The sequence below is a fragment of the Drosophila bipectinata genome, chromosome XR, assembly GCF_030179905.1.
Source record: "Drosophila bipectinata strain 14024-0381.07 chromosome XR, DbipHiC1v2, whole genome shotgun sequence".
In the NCBI taxonomy this organism is placed as follows: domain Eukaryota; kingdom Metazoa; phylum Arthropoda; class Insecta; order Diptera; family Drosophilidae; genus Drosophila; species Drosophila bipectinata.
In genome coordinates, this window is record NC_091735.1 from 20,392,890 (window position 1) to 20,413,044 (window position 20,155).

At 36.1% G+C, this 20,155-nt stretch overlaps 1 protein-coding gene across 5 annotated transcripts; it reads left to right on the plus strand.

The window, feature by feature from the left end:
• Nucleotides 1-1,194: 1,194 nt before the first annotated feature.
• Nucleotides 1,195-20,081, plus strand: Pvf1 (PDGF- and VEGF-related factor 1). 5 transcript variants are annotated; one of them, XR_011444302.1, is made up of 7 exons: nt 1,195-1,463; nt 7,454-7,808; nt 10,187-10,274; nt 10,376-10,402; nt 17,888-18,481; nt 18,893-19,113; nt 19,365-20,081. XR_011444302.1 is itself a non-coding variant. In XM_070283180.1 (6 exons), the coding sequence occupies exons 2-6, from the start codon at nt 7,521-7,523 to the stop codon at nt 19,455-19,457; spliced, it is 987 nt and encodes a 328-aa protein (XP_070139281.1). In that variant the 5' UTR covers nt 1,198-1,497; nt 7,454-7,520; the 3' UTR covers nt 19,458-20,081. The 5 variants fall into 5 exon arrangements, 2 of the variants coding, with proteins under 2 accessions (XP_070139281.1, XP_017107442.2); XR_001773707.3 differs by having other exon boundaries at nt 17,888-18,378; XR_011444303.1 differs by lacking the exon at nt 18,893-19,113.
• The last annotated feature ends 74 nt before the right edge of the window (nt 20,082-20,155 follow it).

A 20,155-nucleotide genomic window follows, 5' to 3' on the forward strand; every position in this document is an offset into this window, starting at 1 on the left:
CAATATTTGGTCATATTTCTCTAGTTCCCTTTCCTGAAAGTCTGAATACTTTTTCTGCAAATCGGAGTAGTTTTTCTGGAACTGAGATATCTGGCCATTATGTTCCTGACCCTTTTTCTCCAAGTCCGTGTACTTTTTCTGCAACTCTGAGTAGTCGTTTTGGAGCTGGGATTCTTTGGCCTGAATCTTCTCAAAGTACCTCAGGAGAGGCTTCACGATCGGATGACAGACCGCCGCGCACTCGTCCTCTTGGTCCTCAGTGAGATAACACGACTGTGGAAGTTAATTTAAATTAATTTTCTAAATAAAATCACTCGAAACGGGTATTACTTCATCCGATGCCAGGGCGGCGGGAATAAAAAAAGTCACAGAGATGAGCACCACGGGAAGGATCTTCATTTTCTATTTGTGTGTCTGACTTTCTTCTGAAAGAACCATTGAATAATTTAAACTGAAGCTGCTACCCTCATGGCTCGGGATTTTTAAATCATCCTTCATTGATTTTAAAACCTTGAGTTGAGACTTTCTGATAAGGCGATCAGTCTTCATACGAGTGCTGTCTTCGGAATAGGAACTATGAGTGCAAATCTATTAAAAAGTCAAAAAATACCACATGCACAATGCTTGCGGATGGAAAGTTAAAGGTTATTAGAGATAAGTGTTACTTGATACAATCTTATATTCTTGTTTATGTATAAATTTAAGTATGTGTAATTTATAAACATAAACATATTTATATATACCGCAACTGGAAACTACTTATTTTTAATCATGTTTTTAAGTTCATTATATTAAATATTTAAAAAATTCAAGTTTTCGTATTTAGCGCGCGTATGTCTACTGTAACAGCTTACTAACAGAGAGATAACACCAGCGGTCGCTGTAAGGATGCCTGTTAACTTTCACAAGCTAATAGTGGTCTCAACTGGGACTGGATTTTTTTTTTAATATTATTTTTACATTATACATTATTCTTTAAAAATAAAATATTAAAAAATTATCATATTTATACTCCGCAAAAATACTTTAAAGTTCAGTAGCGTAGACAAGCGAAGGCACGAACCATAAAACTCGAAAAGTATCGTATATTCGATAGCCAAATGCCCATCACGATATGACCATATAATTTTGATATAACGAAGATCGATATATCGATAAATTGATATGTTATCAACAACCCTAGTATAAAAGCTCCAACACTCTCTGCTACGGCGATCGCACTTTTTTTTAACCATTTTTTAACCGCTTCTCCGCGTGAACCCCGCTCGCTGTTAACGAACGCCACGCCCCCCCGCCTCCACTACAGTCGCGTTCGTTTATCAGAGAAAAAAAATACGATTTTTTCGTGGTTTCCGTGTTAACTGTTTTCTGTTTTCATAATTTCCCTTTTTTTTTGTTGTGTTCTCCGCCAATATTTTTGATATTTCTGTCAACTGAAAATTTTTCGAGTGTTTTCCAAAAAAGTGAGTAAAACTAAGAAGCAAACAAAACTATAAGGTAAAATATTTAAGACTGTGCACCTGAAACAAAACAGTTAAAATCAAAAACATCCAAGCCAGCGACCCTCAACATTTAAACAAAAACCGCTTTTTGTTATTGTTTGTTGTTTTTGTTGATTTGTTGTTTTTTTTTTAAATTTTTTTTCATTTTGAATTCATTGAAGCCGGGCCTGAAAACCAAGCTTTTGGTACAGAGAGAAAAATAATTTTGATTCTAAAACTTTTAAAATAAATTTAGAATAGTAAGAAAATTGAAAGAAAATTATTAATTTTCTAACTTACTTAAAATAATGTGTTTTTATTACAACTTTTTTTTTTAAGTGTATGACGTTTTATTGTTAAAACAAATATAACAGCTTTTGGCTAAAACGAGAACAAAGTTGTTACAATAAAAAAAAAACATGAAAAGTACATTCGTAATTAAGGTTTTTTTTTTTAATACGACTCTCGTAATTATTCCAATTTGTGTGACTGTGTGTGTGTGTGTGTTTGTGGAAAACCCCCCTTGTGAAAATAGTCTCGCTTGACTAGCCCAGCCCACAAAAAAAATACAAATAGTTTAAGCCACAAAGTCTAAGCCTGGCTTTAATCAATATTCAAAATAAAAGTCAAGCCGATTGCGTGTGCGACTGAAATGATGTGAATGGTTTATAAATCAGCTGATTAAAGTGGATGATTAAATAAGAATAAGATTACCTATTTTATAAGATATAATATCTTTAAAAAATCGAATCGTTAAAAAATCCAAATTACTAATAAAAAAACTTTATTAAACAAGCTAGTCATATTTATTTAAGTTTTCTAAAAATAATTATGAATTATTTAGGCTTCTCTAAACCTAATAAGGTGACTAAACTGTTTCGAATCGGAAAGGATTATTTGTCATTTTGGAATGGGAATTAATAAGACTTATGCAATATGATTTTCATGTTACTAATTTAAACAAGAGGTATTAGTTAATAAATTTTCCATTTCAAGTTAGAAAAGTTGAAATCGTTTAATCTTCAATTCACATTCCACAGACAGCGCCAGCGATCCAGAGATCCCGATCCAGTTGTACCCCCATATGGGGGTCATCAAATCCATAATTTATCTTGTTGCAACCGTTACCCTTCTGGCCCTTTTCCTCCTGAGCCGCCTCCTCCTCCTCCTTCCCCACTTCTCTACTTTTTCTTTATTATTGTTTGTTGTTGATGATGTTTCCCCATCCAACCCATCATCCCATCCATCCCATCATCCCATCCCATGGATGCTGCGGAGTTATTATCATTCCTATATTGTAATTGATTTGCCTGAGCCAAAGACCCGGAGGAGACAAGCTCTGTGACTCTTCCCTGGTGGTGCCACGCCCTCGAGCGCCTCTCCTCTCCTCCGCCCATCCTTATCATTAGTGCTTGAGTTTTTTTTTTTTTATTCTGAAATTCCTCAGTAATGAAGATACACTCCCTTTAAAGACCGCCCATGTCGGTAGGATACTGATGATTCCTTTCGATTTCTCTCATAATCCAAGCCTCTGACTTCCTTTCAGTTTTATAATTGTGTGACGCACTGTTGAATAATTTCAAGATACCTGCAAAAAGTGTTATTAAATATTAAGTTTTTTCTCGAGTTTGTTTAAAAAAATAATATTTCTTTTGTGGCTAAAAGATCCCAGGTTCGACTAAGGGGAGAAGACATTTTTTTTATTTTTTTTTATGAAAATAAAGGATATTATATTCTTGAAAGTCTTTAGAATATGCAGATCTTAGGTTCGACTACGCAAACACTAAATTAAATTATCTATCTTATTAAATCTAAATCGAGTAATTGGAATAAACCCCTCTAGTAACCTGTTGGATATGAAAAAGCAATAACCCCATTGCTTTCGCCATAAATATTCATGTTTATATTTATATTTAATAATTAAAAACGTGCTAAATTTTGTAATCAGTAGGCCTCCAATGACTCTGCCTTTATATGCCTACATAGTTGCATCTCTTTCTGGTGACAACACAAAACACAACTGATAAGAGTAGCCCAGACAGTTAACTGTTAAAGCAGGATAAGGAGACCTTTGACAGGTTCAAGAATCTAGACCAAATTCGAACCAAATAATTCTCGATTATTATTGGCTTTGTTGACATTTGTTTCCAAATTGTGCAGCAGCCAAAGGTAAAGACACAGGCACGCATTCCAAAAGCAAAGATCAAAAGCAAATATCAAAAGCAAAAGCAAAAAAAGGGGCAAAGGAATGTCAAGATGAATCACACAGGTGTGTGCAAGCGGCAAGAAATATAAAGTTAATGAAACGGGCGCCCGGTAACAGCGGCAAAAAAACAGAGTAACAGAGTAGAAAAAAAAAAAAACAAATAAATACAACAAAAGTGACAATAACAACTTTTCAGCTGTCATATCAATCGGCATTTGCTTAACTGTTAAGGAAAAGCAGAGAAATATGTAGAAGAAAAACAGAAATAGGTGGGGGAGGGGAGGGGAAAACAATGGAAAGGCACAGCGCGAGCTGATACGTGGGTCTCTTGATTACAGTTAACAAATAAACACTTGTCCCGTCTCAGCTCCCCTTACACCCACAACTCTTACTCGAAAAATGAAACTAAAAACAAAAACAAAATCATAAACAAACATAAGCTGAGGAAAAAGGAGCAAAAATTTACTGTTATACGAGAGTGTGGGAGCTGTAAGCTATTTTTAAACATCATTTGATCTCCCCACTTGTCTTTCAGTCTCCTTTGCTCCTCTCGCCCACTCGCAGCTCCCTTCACGGCTATCTCCTTTCCTGTATTATTGTTTGTGCTTATTTACACTTACTCTGGCTGGGCTGTCTTCTCCAGATACTCTTTATGGAGTTTATTTTTGGTATTACTTGTGGATACACGGATATAGGGAGTTGTTTTTTTAATATTTGTTTAATATTATAAAGTCAAATGGGAAGAACTTATTAAACTTAGTCCGTTGTTTTTTTTAATATTTGCCTTAAAATTTTGATAAAAGGGCTCTATTATTCCTAAGTTGTAGTTGAATAAAATGAAAATCTTGATCAAGAATACAAAAATTGTAGGCTATTAAAGCCTAAAATTCAATTTTGTAAATATTTAAGTTATTCTTACAATTCTTTGTTGGGACTATTATCTTTATAATAATAAGAACAACTAGTTCTATGGAAAAAGTATCTTTAGATACAGTGTTTTCGATTTAATTAACTTTTATTTAATGTTTTGCCTTTAATAGTAACCCGTTTATACTAAAATACTTTATAAGTAAACTCAAAGTTTTAGCTTAATATCAGTTTTAAAGATTTAATTTAAAAGTATATATAGATAGTTTTCTAAGATTCAGGGAAAGAAAGTAGAAATTGAGAAATAGGATGTTTAATTGGAAATGTTTCAATGAGTCAGTTTTCAAAGACAGTCTTATGAAACATTCTAAGAATTAGAAAGATAATTCTTTAATCATAAGTAAAATAAGTCATTTTTAATGCCAAATTCTAAGAAATTTGGAATTTAATTCCCAAAGTTATAAATATATATGTATATTCAATTTATATATATGTATATATATTCAATTTTCCCCAAAAACTGGGATTCCAAAATTTAGAAACATTAATCTGAGAACCTTCAGTAGAAGAAGGTCTTGATATGACTAACAAAAAATGATTTAAATGTTGAAAATATTTTTATAAAATTTTTTTATTTCTATTATTAATATTTGCAAACCAGAGTATTGCAATCATCTGCATCGTATTATTGGTTCTATATTATTTCTTCATGGGGGTGCCAATTCCGGCGAATGTTTATAATTCTTCTTCGGGATTTCCTCTGCTTCCCAGTCTTCTATTTCATTTTTTTTTTGTATCGTTTTGCATTTTTATGAATGAATGGCAAATCACTATAGAGCTTTTTTTTATGGCATTTGCTATGCTGATAAAGCGCCTTGACCAGCCACTATATGGAATCATATGCCATAGGAATATACCACTATCTTTAGGCGTGCGTTCCCTTATCGACAGGCCAACAACAAAAACAACAATAAACTGAAAGGGAAACGCGAACTGACCTATAATAAGAATTTTCATATTTAAGCAGTACGCAAAAAAAAAATCAGAAATCATAAATAAGAATGGGAATAAAAACAAATAATGAAATGAATTTTAATGGATCAGCAAAAAAGAAACCACACTTGAAAAAAGAGAATTAATTTTTGAAAATAAACGAATATCTTTAAGATGTAAAATTTCTGAAACTTTAAAACAGGAAATACTAACTTCTTAACATTCTATTCGCATTCAAAGACAGGAAATTGTATTCTACGCTCTCAATAGCCCTCAAGATCCTTTCGGTTGTATTGCCGGTTTAATTCTGACCTGTTCCTCGAGTGTTTCTGACTTATGAGTCAGGTCCCCAGGAACTGATGGCTATACCATACATACTTACATATAATAAAATAAAGAAACGGACAAACAAGCCACGAACAATCGGGGTTCATTCATAGCCAAATGTGGCAGTGCATTGTCTTAAAGATACCTTGTGATTTTCAGTTACTTGAGGGTTATATGACAGAGATAGTGGTATAATATGGTGGTATAACAGGAAGAATTACTAACATGATTTTTTAGGAAACAAATAATATAAACATAGTTTATTTAAAGAACTTTTTCCATATAATAGTTTCTTAAAATGAGAATCTATTTTTATTACAGTCTAGAATTCGACATCGGGTTATATGATATGTGTGGATAGTGGTGATAGGTAAAAGAATTACTAACAAGATTTGCTAGGAAACAAATGTATACAAACAATATATGTAAACATAGTTTATTTAAAGAACTTTTTCCAATAATAGCTCTTATAATGAAAAGGTACTTATATTACAGTCTAGAGTTCGACTCTCGCTCATTAAATGTCTTTAGTTTTTTTGAAAATGTCTTGAAACAACTTAGAATTAGACATTTTATTGCCCAATTTATTGCATTTCCTCTACTATTAGTTGGTTTTGTGATTAAGAGGTATTTCATTAGTTGACTTTGAGTCACCTCGGACCCCCGACGCCTGACTCCTGGCTTTATGGCCATTGTCATGCAATCGGTTGGCTGAATTGTCTTATTGATATGCCTGACGCACGATTATGTACACACACAATGTAGTATTCGAGTGTTGTGTGTGCCTCTGATAAGACTTCTTTTATATTATCTATTTATTTTTATTATTTTTGTTTCTTGTTTTTTATTGTTTTGTATCAATGTCAAGTTGGCCATAAAAAGATTTTGTCGTTGGTCAACATTTAACGGCGCATTCATAACCACCACCGATCTGACCCCAATTCGAACGGTAAACGTGCCCGCCCACCTGTTTACCTGTTCACCTGTTGCCAGCCACCTCCATCCCACCTCAGAAGAATTCAGATTTGACATTGTAGATCGGAGAAGCCGGCAAAAGTAAATTCCGAGTTGCCGACCAAAACAAACTGAAGAAACCCCAAGGAAAATAAAAACAAATCTCCGACTCTGAGTCTCTGACATAATAAATCAAGTCGTAAATCTCTCAGACAGCTGAGAGACTGGAAGTTATACATATGTATATATTTATTTTTCAACGTAATGTGTTTTTACGCTCTTATAGTTTTTAATAGAGCTGCCGTTTTATTTAAATTATTGTTAGAAATTGGGTTCTAAACACCCTTCTTGGGTCCTTTAATAAAAAACATGTTATTTTAACTGGGTGATTCTTAAAACATTTTAAACCCCCATTTTTGAAGAGATGATTATAAGCAGTATACAATTTTTTAGATTTTTTAGAATTTTAGTTGAAAAAAATACATTTTTTAGTATGAAAGATTAGTGTTAAAAAAAACTTTTATTCAATCTTAAACATTTACTTTACCATATTATCTATTTTTATATTATTTTTTCTTAAAATTATTTATATTTTAAAACCTTAATTCTTTTATTTTTTTTACAGAAACTCCTAATTTAAGGCCCAACGGCAACCATTAGAAGTTAACAGACCAGCTAACAGTCAACTAGCCATGACACAAACCAGATATCGAGAACCCTTCCATCAGCCTCTGACACTTCTCCCACTGCTGCTCCTGGTGATCCTGCCCATGGCCAGCAGGACAGCGGGCGTGGCGCTACTTAACACCAACAGTGCCCTGCCCGCTCAGCGGTTCTTCTATGCCTCAGGGTCAGGATCCACAGCCGCCGCTGAATCCACACAGACAAAGGTGCGTCTGCTGCGACAGGTGGGCGATGCAGCCCCTCTGGAAGAGGGTAGCTGTTGCCAAGGGTCAGCCTCTACTTCCGCCGATTCTATGGTGAATATAATGCATTTAATAAATATTTATAAATAATAAAACTTATCTCATAAAGTGGAAGTACAAACATTTAGTAGCTTTTGCAGTACGTGACTTTTTTTTTACCGGAAACTCAAAATTTACGTCTTGATACAATTACGTCATTAAAGTAATAAACTACAGCACATATTACACTTTTTTTGCGACTTACTGAACTACTTTTAAAACCGTTTTCTTTATTTATTTTGTTTTAAAAGCAAATCTATCTATTAAATCAAGTCGTCTGTCCATCGAATGGCAGTATCTATGTAGATGGCGCCACAATGCCGGCCGAGACACTGCATTTTTAGGTCAGACTCGTCATCTCAGCGTCATCTCACTGCTGTTTGCATTTTGATAAGACGCCTCATCCAAAGCAGAGACTTCACCGGCTCCTAATCCCAAATCGCAGCCCCATCCCCCAATTCTAGACCCCAGACTTGGCAGCCCAAACCTCGAAGACCCCAACCCTAAATTGAGAGAAAAGCAAGCACAGTGGCGCCGTAGCTTCAGGTTGCTTTACACTGAGGGAAATATTTAATTTATTTTGAGGTTAAAAGCAGGTATTCTTTAAAAAAAATAGAAGCTTAAAGTTTAATAGAAACTAGAGATTCAATATTATTTTTTTCAAAATTATTTTAAAAGGATTTTCTTCATAAACGAATATTTTTTGTGCTTTTAAAAGAAATAACATTTAACATTTAAAGAATATATTTATAAGTGTTCACAATTAAAAGGAAAAATATTTCCAAATTCGCATAAGAAAATAGTTTTATTTTTAGTGAGGTTTCGAACTTGGTGCTAGATCATCTTAAATCTATAAAACTTCAATGATGATCTTTAGATTATGGATTAGATCAGGAAATAAAAGAAAAATTATTCAAAACTATAATTTATGAGATTTTTTTCCCCGAAAATAGGGTAAACATGTTTAAAATTAAAAAATGATTAGAAATTGAAAATAGACAGAAATATTTGGAAGCAATATACCCTCTTTAATGTCTTAAACCAGTAGCTTAAACCAGTTGAGAATGCAGATTCAGATTCTTACAAAGAAGGGTAAACTTATAGTTTTAAATTAGAAAATATTTGAAAATTTTAAAAAACATATACATATACATATGTCTAATATAGATATATATCTAGATATATCTAGTCTATATCTAGACATATATCTAGATTTTTTTAAAAGATTTTGGAAGCAATATTCCTGTCTTATTCCTCTCTCCCCTTTATGACCTTTTTTTTATTCAGAAACCCCTATACTAAAACCTGAAGAAATTTTTCCCAGTGCCTTGTATTCTTGCACTGTCTGTGCCATTTATAGCCCCGCAACACTTGCCTTGATTCCAAGACAAATAATTCGCCCGCCGTTTTTAATTGGGCCCTCCGTTGCTCATACGCCCCGTGTCCCAGTGGCTTTCTTCTGTTTGCGTTAATGCCAAGATAAACAGAAGAACAGGAGAACTCTCCCCCATCCAGTAACCAGTTTCCAGGTTTCGTGTGGAGTTCTCTGGATTCCCGTCTGGAGCCGGGCACTTGTTTACCCAGCCGGGTATCAGCTTTTGTGGCCAGTCGGCAAATAGCCAAAACAGAAGTCTAAACAATAACATAACCGATATCGGTTTGCAATTAGTGCTTAATTGAAGCCGATTTTAATTACGATTTCGATTCATTTCCTGCCTAAAGAATCGCATTACGTTTATCAGAATGAAAATAATAAGGGGTAGAACTTTCGAGGAATATTCTATAATCTTCTCAAATTTGTTTACAACATTTCCTGTTTCTTTTTCTTATCTGTGTGTTGTTTTATCGGTGATTTCTGAATTTATTCAGCCGATCATTTGTCACCTGCCCTTGAACTTTCTCCGCCTGAACAGCAATTAACAATCATAAATCGCAAATGGCAGCCAGCGAGTTGGCTTCGCTAATGAATCATGGCCAAGGTATTGGGCTAAATGACTGAAATGGCTTCCACAAAAATATGCCAGAAATCGGCGACGTGCAAATTGGCCAGAGCATGAATTCTAAAATAAAATCTACGCCGCTAAATATCCGGCACGTGGCTAAAAACTAAATAAATATATAATATTTAACAATATTATAATGTAATAAATAGATGACTCACGCCCTCAGATCTGAACTGATATAGATATTTATTTAAGCCAACATTTCTATTCAGTCAACGTCCGCCTTTCCACGTAATATCTACGTCAATCCGGCAATCAGTAGTTGGTGGCTACTGCTCTCTGTGGAGTCAACGTAGTACCCCCATGTCCCATGACTAACACCGAATGAATGTTTTTATTTTTTTTGTTTTGTTTTTTTGGTTTAATCGAGCGTCTAATGATCTTCCACAGCTGCTGCCTCTGGAGGGAGTCTCCAGCTCGGAGCTGGGCAACGCCACTGCTGTCGACTACGATGTCTCCGGAGAAGCCTCTTCCAAGGGTAAGTGAATTAAATGATCTATTATCTATAAAATGATTCTTTTCTCCAACCTGATAATATAATACTTAATATTAATTGATTTATTCACTTTCTTTTTGCAGAAAATTTCAAACGCCATGTCACCAGAGGTGAGATATTCTAGTAACATTTCGTTAAGAAAGGATTTTGTTTTTATTTGAAAATATATCTCTAGAGATTTTAAATCTTATTCAAGTTTTTAAGTAGATTAATTAAAAATAAAATACAAAATTGTATAACAGTTTTTATATTTTAGTTATTTTAGTTCCATCAAAATCGAAACCTACGGAATATGTATTTTCTTAAAAATTTTAAATTAAAAACAAGAAAGAAAGCTAACTTTGGAGAGAGCCGAAGTTGATATACTTTTGCGGTTAAGATCCGATATTATGTTGGTATTTTTACCATTTACCAAATACTTTTTCAGATGTTCAGTTATATGGCAGCTATAGGTTATATTCGACCGATCCTTAAGAATTTGGAAGGTCAAATCATATGCTCCAAAATAGAATCTGTATGATTTTCCGACAGTTATATGGCAGCTATAGGATATAGTCCCCTATATGGCCCACTGCCATGTCTATATCTTCTCCAATTCTGATCCGATTCTCAAGCGGAGTACCTTAAACGATTTCTGGGTCGATTCTCCACCATTCTGCATCAAAATACTGAAACAAAATATTTTTTAGATTTTTTGTCCATTTTTCGTGAGGGGATCCCTTGAATATGGTGTTTTGCCCTATAGTGCCCACTGCCATGTCTATATCTTCTCCAATTCTGATCCGATTCTCAAGCGGAGTACCTTAAACGATTTCTGGGTCGATTCTCCACCATTCTGCATCAAAATACTGAAACAAAATATTTTTTAGATTTTTTGTCCATTTTTCGTGAGGGGATCCCTTGAATATGGTGTTTTGCCCTATAGTGCCCACTGCCATGTCTATATCTTCTCCAATTCTGATCCGATTCTCAAGCGGAGTACTTTAAACGATTTCTGGGTCGATTCTCCACCATTCTGCATCAAAATACTGAAACAAAATATTTTTTAGATTTTTTGTCCATTTTTCGTGAGGGGATCCCTTGAAAATGGGGTTTTGCCCTATAGGGCCCACTGCCATGTCTATATCTTCTCCAATTCTGATCCGATTTTCAAGCGGAGTACCTTAAACGATTTCTGGGTCGATTCTCCACCATTCTGCATCTAAATCCTGAGACAAAATATTTTTTAGATTTTTTGTCCATTTTTCGTGAGGGGATCCCTTGAAAATGGGGTTTTTCCCTATAGGGCCCACTGCCATGTCTATATCTTCTCCAATTCTGATCCGATTCTCAAGCGGAGTACCTTAAACGATTTCTGGGTCGATTCTCCACCATTCTGCATCAAAATACTGAAACAAAATATTTTTTAGATTTTTTGTCCATTTTTCGTGAGGGGATCCCTTGAAAATGGGTTTTTGCCCTATAGTGCCCACTGCCATGTCTATATCTTCTCCAATTCTGATCCGATTCTCAAGAGGAGTACCTTTAACGATTTCTGGGTCGATTCTCCACCATTCTGCATCTAAATCCTGAGACAAAATATTTTTTAGATTTTTTGTCCATTTTTCGTGAGGGGATCCCTTGAAAATGGGGTTTTGCCCTATAGGGCCCACTGCCATGTCTATATCTTCTCCAATTCTGATCCGATTCTCAAGCGGAGTACCTTAAACGATTTCTGGGTCGATTCTCCACCATTCTGCATCTAAATCCTGAGACAAAATATTTTTTAGATTTTTTGTCCATTTTTCGTGAGGGGATCCCTTTAATATGGTGTTTTGCCCTATAGTGCCCACTGCCATGTCTATATCTTCTCCAATTCTGATCCGATTCTCAAGAGGAGTACCTTTAACGATTTCTGGGTCGATTCTCCACCATTCTGCATCTAAATCCTGAGACAAAATATTTTTTAGATTTTTTGTCCATTTTTCGTGAGGGGATCCCTTGAAAATGGGTTTTTGCCCTATAGTGCCCACTGCCATGTCTATATCTTCTCCAATTCTGATCCGATTCTCAAGAGGAGTACCTTTAACGATTTCTGGGTCGATTCTCCACCATTCTGCATCTAAATCCTGAGACAAAATATTTTTTAGATTTTTTGTCCATTTTTCGTGAGGGGATCCCTTGAAAATGGGGTTTTTCCCTATAGGGCCCACTGCCATGTCTATATCTTCTCCAATTCTGATCCGATTCTCAAGCGGAGTACCTTAAACGATTTCTGGGTCGATTCTCCACCATTCTGCATCAAAATACTGAAACAAAATATTTTTTAGATTTTTTGTCCATTTTTCGTGAGGGGATCCCTTGAAAATGGGTTTTTGCCCTATAGTGCCCACTGCCATGTCTATATCTTCTCCAATTCTGATCCGATTCTCAAGAGGAGTACCTTTAACGATTTCTGGGTCGATTCTCCACCATTCTGCATCTAAATCCTGAGACAAAATATTTTTTAGATTTTTTGTCCATTTTTCGTGAGGGGATCCCTTGAAAATGGGTTTTTGCCCTATAGGGCCCACTGCCATGTCTATATCTTCTCCAATTCTGATCCGATTCTCAAGAGGAGTACCTTTAACGATTTCTGGGTCGATTCTCCACCATTCTGCATCTAAATCCTGAGACAAAATATTTTTTAGATTTTTTGTCCATTTTTCGTGAGGGGATCCCTTTAATATGGTGTTTTGCCCTATAGTGCCCACTGCCATGTCTATATCTTCTCCAATTCTGATCCGATTCTCAAGAGGAGTACCTTTAACGATTTCTGGGTCGATTCTCCACCATTCTGCATCTAAATCCTGAGACAAAATATTTTTTAGATTTTTTGTCCATTTTTCGTGAGGGGATCCCTTGAAAATGGGGTTTTGCCCTATAGGGCCCACTGCCATGTCTATATCTTCTCCAATTCTGATCCGATTCTCAAGCAGAGTACCTTAAACGATTTCTGGGTCGATTCTCCACCATTCTGCATCAAAATACTGAAACAAAATATTTTTTAGATTTTTTGTCCATTTTTCGTGAGGGGATCCCTTGAAAATGGGGTTTTGCCCTATAGGGCCCACTGCCATGTCTATATCTTCTCCAATTCTGATCCGATTCTCAAGAGGAGTACCTTTAACGATTTCTGGGTCGATTCTCCACCATTCTGCATCTAAATCCTGAGACAAAATATTTTTTAGATTTTTTGTCCATTTTTCGTGAGGGGATCCCTTGAATATGGTGTTTTGCCCTATAGGGCCCATTGCCATGTATATCTTCTCCAATTCTGATCCGATTCTCAAGCAGAGTACCTTAAACGATTTCTGGGTCGATTCTCCACCATTCTGCATTAAAATACTGAAACAAAATATTTTTTAGATTTTTTGTCCATTTTTCGTGAGGGGATCCCTTGAAAATGGGTTTTTGCCCTATAGGGCCCACTGCCATGTCTATATCTTCTCCAATTCTGATCCGATTCTCAAGAGGAGTACCTTTAACGATTTCTGGGTCGATTCTCCACCATTCTGCATCTAAATCCTGAGACAAAATATTTTTTAGATTTTTTGTCCATTTTTCGTGAGGGGATCCCTTGAAAATGGGGTTTTGCCCTATAGGGCCCACTGCCATGTCTATATCTTCTCCAATTCTGATCCGATTCTCAAGCAGAGTACCTTAAACGATTTCTGGGTCGATTCTCCACCATTCTGCATCAAAATACTGAAACAAAATATTTTTTAGATTTTTTGTCCATTTTTCGTGAGGGGATCCCTTGAAAATGGGTTTTTGCCCTATAGGGCCCACTGCCATGTCTATATCTTCTCCAATTCTGATCCGATTCTCAAGAGGAGTACCTTTAACGATTTCTGGGTCGATTCTCCACCATTCTGCATCTAAATCCTGAGACAAAATATTTTTTAGATTTTTTGTCCATTTTTCGTGAGGGGATCCCTTGAAAATGGGGTTTTGCCCTATAGGGCCCACTGCCATGTCTATATCTTCTCCAATTCTGATCCGATTCTCAAGCAGAGTACCTTAAACGATTTCTGGGTCGATTCTCCACCATTCTGCATCTAAATCCTGAGACAAAATATTTTTTAGATTTTTTGTCCATTTTTCGTGAGGGGATCCCTTGAATATGGTGTTTTGCCCTATAGTGCCCACTGCCATGTCTATATCTTCTCCAATTCTGATCCGATTCTCAAGAGGAGTACCTTTAACGATTTCTGGGTCGATTCTCCACCATTCTGCATCTAAATCCTGAGACAAAATATTTTTTAGATTTTTTGTCCATTTTTCGTGAGGGGATCCCTTGAAAATGGGGTTTTGCCCTATAGGGCCCACTGCCATGTCTATATCTTCTCCAATTCTGATCCGATTTTCAAGCGGAGTACCTTAAACGATTTCAGGGTCGATTCTCCACCATACTGCATCAAAATACTGAAACAAAATATTTTTTAGATTTTTTGTCCATTTTTCGTGAGGGGATCCCTTGAATATGGTGTTTTGCCCTATAGTGCCCACTGCCATGTCTATATCTTCTCCAATTCTGATCCGATTCTCAAGCGGAGTACCTTAAACGATTTCTGGGTCGATTCTCCACCATTCTGCATCAAAATACTGAAACAAAATATTTTTTAGATTTTTTGTCCATTTTTTCGTGAGGGGATCCCTTGAATATGGTGTTTTGCCCTATAGTGCCCACTGCCATGTCTATATCTTCTCCAATTCTGATCTGATTCTCAAGCGGAGTACCTTAAACGATTTCTGGGTCGATTCTCCACCATTCTGCATCAAAATACTGAAACAAAATATTTTTTAGATTTTTTGTCCATTTTTCGTGAGGGGATCCCTTGAATATGGTGTTTTGCCCTATAGTGCCCACTGCCATGTCTATATCTTCTCCAATTCTGATCCGATTCTCAAGCGGAGTACCTTAAACGATTTCTGGGTCGATTCTCCACCATTCTGCATCAAAATACTGAAACAAAATATTTTTTAGATTTTTTGTCCATTTTTCGTGAGGGGATCCCTTGAATATGGTGTTTTGCCCTATAGTGCCCACTGCCATGTCTATATCTTCTCCAATTCTGATCCGATTCTCAAGCGGAGTACCTTAAACGATTTCTGGGTCGATTCTCCACCATTCTGCATCAAAATACTGAGACAAAATATTTTTTAGATTTTTTGTCCATTTTTCGTGAGGGGATCCCTTGAATATGGTGTTTTGCCCTATAGTGCCCACTGCCATGTCTATATCTTCTCCAATTCTGATCCGATTCTCAAGAGGAGTACCTTTAACGATTTCTGGGTCGATTCTCCACCATTCTGCATCTAAATCCTGAGACAAAATATTTTTTAGATTTTTTGTCCATTTTTCGTGAGGGGATCCCTTGAATATGGTGTTTTGCCCTATATGGCTCACTGCCATGTCTATATCTTCTCCAATTCTGATCCGATTCTTCAGCGGAGTACCTTAAACGATTTCTGTGTCGAGTCTCTACCATTCTGCATCTAAATCCTGACCCAAAATATTTTTTAGATTTTTTGTCCATTTTTCGTGAGGGGATCCCTTGAAAATGGGGTTTTTTCGCTATAGGGCCCACTGCCATGTCTATAGCTTCTCCAATTCGTATCCGATTCTCAAGCGGAGTACCTTCAACGATTTCTGGGTCGATTCTCCACCATTCTGCATCTAAATCCTGAGACAAAATATTTTTTAGATTTTTTGTCCATTTTTCGTGAGGGGATCCCTTGAAAATGGGGTTTTTCCCTATAGGGCCCACTGCGATGTCTATATCTTCTCCAATTCTGATCCGATTCTCAAGCGGAGTACCTTAAACGATTTCTGGGTCGATTCTCCACCATTCTGCATCAAAATACTGAAACAAAATATTTTTTAGATTTTTTGTCCATTTTTTCGTGAGGGGATCCCTTGAATATGGTGTTTTGCCCTATAGTGCCCACTGCCATGTCTATATCTTCTCCAATTCTGATCTGATTCTCAAGCGGAGTACCTTAAACGATTTCTGGGTCGATTCTCCACCATTCTGCATCAAAATACTGAAACAAAATATTTTTTAGATTTTTTGTCCATTTTTCGTGAGGGGATCCCTTGAATATGGTGTTTTGCCCTATAGTGCCCACTGCCATGTCTATATCTTCTCCAATTCTGATCCGATTCTCAAGCGGAGTACCTTAAACGATTTCTGGGTCGATTCTCCACCATTCTGCATCAAAATACTGAGACAAAATATTTTTTAGATTTTTTGTCCATTTTTCGTGAGGGGATCCCTTGAATATGGTGTTTTGCCCTATAGTGCCCACTGCCATGTCTATATCTTCTCCAATTCTGATCCGATTCTCAAGAGGAGTACCTTTAACGATTTCTGGGTCGATTCTCCACCATTCTGCATCTAAATCCTGAGACAAAATATTTTTTAGATTTTTTGTCCATTTTTCGTGAGGGGATCCCTTGAATATGGTGTTTTGCCCTATATGGCTCACTGCCATGTCTATATCTTCTCCAATTCTGATCCGATTCTTCAGCGGAGTACCTTAAACGATTTCTGTGTCGAGTCTCTACCATTCTGCATCTAAATCCTGACCCAAAATATTTTTTAGATTTTTTGTCCATTTTTCGTGAGGGGATCCCTTGAAAATGGGGTTTTTTCGCTATAGGGCCCACTGCCATGTCTATAGCTTCTCCAATTCGTATCCGATTCTCAAGCGGAGTACCTTCAACGATTTCTGGGTCGATTCTCCACCATTCTGCATCTAAATCCTGAGACAAAATATTTTTTAGATTTTTTGTCCATTTTTCGTGAGGGGATCCCTTGAAAATGGGGTTTTTCCCTATAGGGCCCACTGCGATGTCTATATCTTCTCCAATTCTGATCCGATTCTCAAGCGGAGTACCTTAAACGATTTCTGGGTCGATTCTCCACCATTCTGCATCAAAATCCAGAGACAAAATATTTTTTAGATTTTTTGTCCATTTTTTTTTTCCAAACCCCTTGAAAACGGGGTTTTGCCCTAGAAGGTCCCCAGTGATGGCTTTATCTTCCCCAATTCTGATCCGATACTCTTTTTAATATTTATAATATAAAGAAAGGTCATGAAATAATTTTTTTTTAAGAAGATATAACTACACAATTTTCTTAAAATAAATATAACTTTCTCCAAAAACAATAATCATTTTTAAGTTTAAATAAAATTTGGCATTTTATGATTTAATTTTTCTGAGAAACAAAACATCATTATTTAATGAGTTTTTTTTTTTAATAATAATAATTTTAATACAGATAATAATTTTTAACATTACAATTTTTGAAGAAAAGACATTATTTTTTTCAGATAAGCTGTTTTTTCCAAAAATAATTCCTATCTCAGAAATAATAATTTTAAAAATAGCAAATTCCAATAAAGTCCGAATAATAATTAGAGAATATAGTCTATTTATAGAACTGGACATTTTTATTTTCTAAAATTTAATATATTTAAGAAAACACCCATTTTTTCAATATTTTCAAATTCAGTATCGAAATGGGTAAAATTTTTCTAATAGACCCCCACTTTGCATTCCCCAGCTGCCATCAGGAACGCCACACCAGCGAGCTGCTCCCCCCAACCGACGATCGTGGAACTGAAGCCGCCGGGCACCGAGAGCGTCAACTTCTACTACTTCCCGTCCTGCACCAGGATCAACCGCTGCAGCGGCTGTTGCGGATCGACGCTGATATCCTGCCAGCCGACGGAAACCGAGATCGTGCAGCTGCGAGTACGGAAGGTGGACCGCAGTGGGGCCGGACCGCGCCGTCTGACGGCCATCGTGGACGTGGAACAGCACCTGGCGTGCCGCTGCGACTGCCGGATCAAGGAGGGCGACTGCAACGCCTACCAGTCGTATCGCCAGGAGCTGTGCCGGTGCGAGTGCCACAACACGGACGCCAAGGACAAGTGCCTGGAGCAGCCGGACACCAAGTACTGGGACGATGCCAACTGCACCTGTGCGTGCCGCTACAATCAGAGCTGCACCACCGGCACCGTCTTCGATGAGACGCAGTGCAAGTGCACCGACGTGAGTGCCCCCCCAACCCGTTAGGCGAGGCGATACCCTGAGGCTCCTTCTACTCCTCCTAGTACTGGTCTGGGATGTGGTCTGGTCGGGTGTGCTGTACTTGGTTGGTTTGCGGTTGGTTAATGGTGGTGGTTATCTATCTTAAGACTGCTTCCTTCCACATCCACTTCGATAAGGTTCACCCGTGAAAAGGATATAGTTTTCTATACATTTTTGAGGCTGGTCTCTCTATAATTTTTGAGGCTTCTTTTTATTATTTTTTTATTATTTATTCAAAGTATTTTGCAGTAAAAAATATTATTTTCTTGAAAAATCTTTTACTTTCTACCACCTTCTATGAACTAATATTTTATTTGTATTTATTCAGAACTTTTGTCAGAACTTATTTCATTTGTTTTTTCAACTGTTTAAAAAAAAAAAAAACATAACGCACACCTTTCCTTTAATTTTGAATTTAAAAATGTGTCCACTTTTAAAATGTTTTTACTCTTGTTTCTTTTGTGTTTCATTTTAGATCAAAAATGTCCAGTATTACACTTAGAAACTACACTACACACTTACTATCTACCTACTTACTCTCGTTAAGATCAATTTTGTAAACATTTTTTTAAGAATTCTGTTAAACTTAAACCATTTGTGATATTGTTAAAATAACAATAACTAACTAAAATTAGGAATTAGGGAGTAGGATGAAATACGTAACTTATGTAGCTGAGTTGAGGCACAGATTGTGATGTGAGTACTTGTCTTGCTTAAATGTTTAAATAATATCCCCCTAAATCCTATTTTTTACTATTTTAATGCATGCGCCTAACAGTTCCTCCTTACTCGGCTTGATTCCACTCCAAGATCCTCTGCATAAAAGGTTCCTGAACCTTTTAGCTTGCTGGTCACACTTGAATGCTAGTGTGGTCGATACCCTTTATTAAATATCCTTATCCTTTGATACGCTTATTTTATTTATGCTCTTGTTTTTTAACCCTTAGCCGATGGCACCCGTGGATGTGTTGGATCGAAAACGCTTTATCGTCCAGGCCATACCGGTGGAAGCCGATAATACTACCCTGTACAGCGTTTAAGAGCATAGTTCTAGGATTAAGGAGTACGAGAAGTACGATGGAGAAGGAACGACCACTTCCTGGAGGGGCATGCCCGAGTACTGAGAAGAAAACCAACCAAGAAACCAACCACATATACTTTATTATTATTTATAGTTATTGATTAATTATAGGCTATTTACGAAACAAAACAAAACATTCCCCCTACAATTCCGATCGTTTTCAGTATTTTCTTCCCATTCGAAAAATTATAATAATTTTTTTTTAAATAATTTGCATAAATTTTAAGGGCGTTCCCCATTGTCGCGACCTTGCATAGTATTGTTTCATGTTTGAGTTTTAAATTGTAAAAATGGTTAATTATCAACCCAAAGTACTAAGATTATATGTTAATATTATTACATCAAATCATTGTAATATTTTGATGGTAATATTAATATTAAAAATGTTAAAATTAATCAAAATAATCTATATGTGTATCACAAAATTAGAAAATTATATAAATTGGCACAAATCAAAAGTGTACTTATGTTGACTAGTGTAATCCTCCACACATGATTTCTAATAATTCTTGTATGAAAATGTTACATTTAAGTTTAGTATAATTTTTTGAAATGAAAATAAAGTCCAATTATAAAACTATTATATTAAAAATAATTGTTTTGTTTAAAGAATAAGGGTAACATTAAATTATTTAAATATATATTTGAAATGTTATT

Bases quoted from the DNA above. Each gene is read 5' to 3' on its own strand.
- Pvf1 (XM_070283180.1), top strand. From the start codon at position 7,521: ATGACACAAACCAGATATCGAGAACCCTTCCATCAGCCTCTGACACTT. The intron at 7,809-10,186 runs GTGAATATAATG...GATCTTCCACAG, and splicing joins CTACTTCCGCCGATTCTATG to CTGCTGCCTCTGGAGGGAGT. The intron at 10,275-10,375 runs GTAAGTGAATTA...TTCTTTTTGCAG, and splicing joins CGGAGAAGCCTCTTCCAAGG to AAAATTTCAAACGCCATGTC.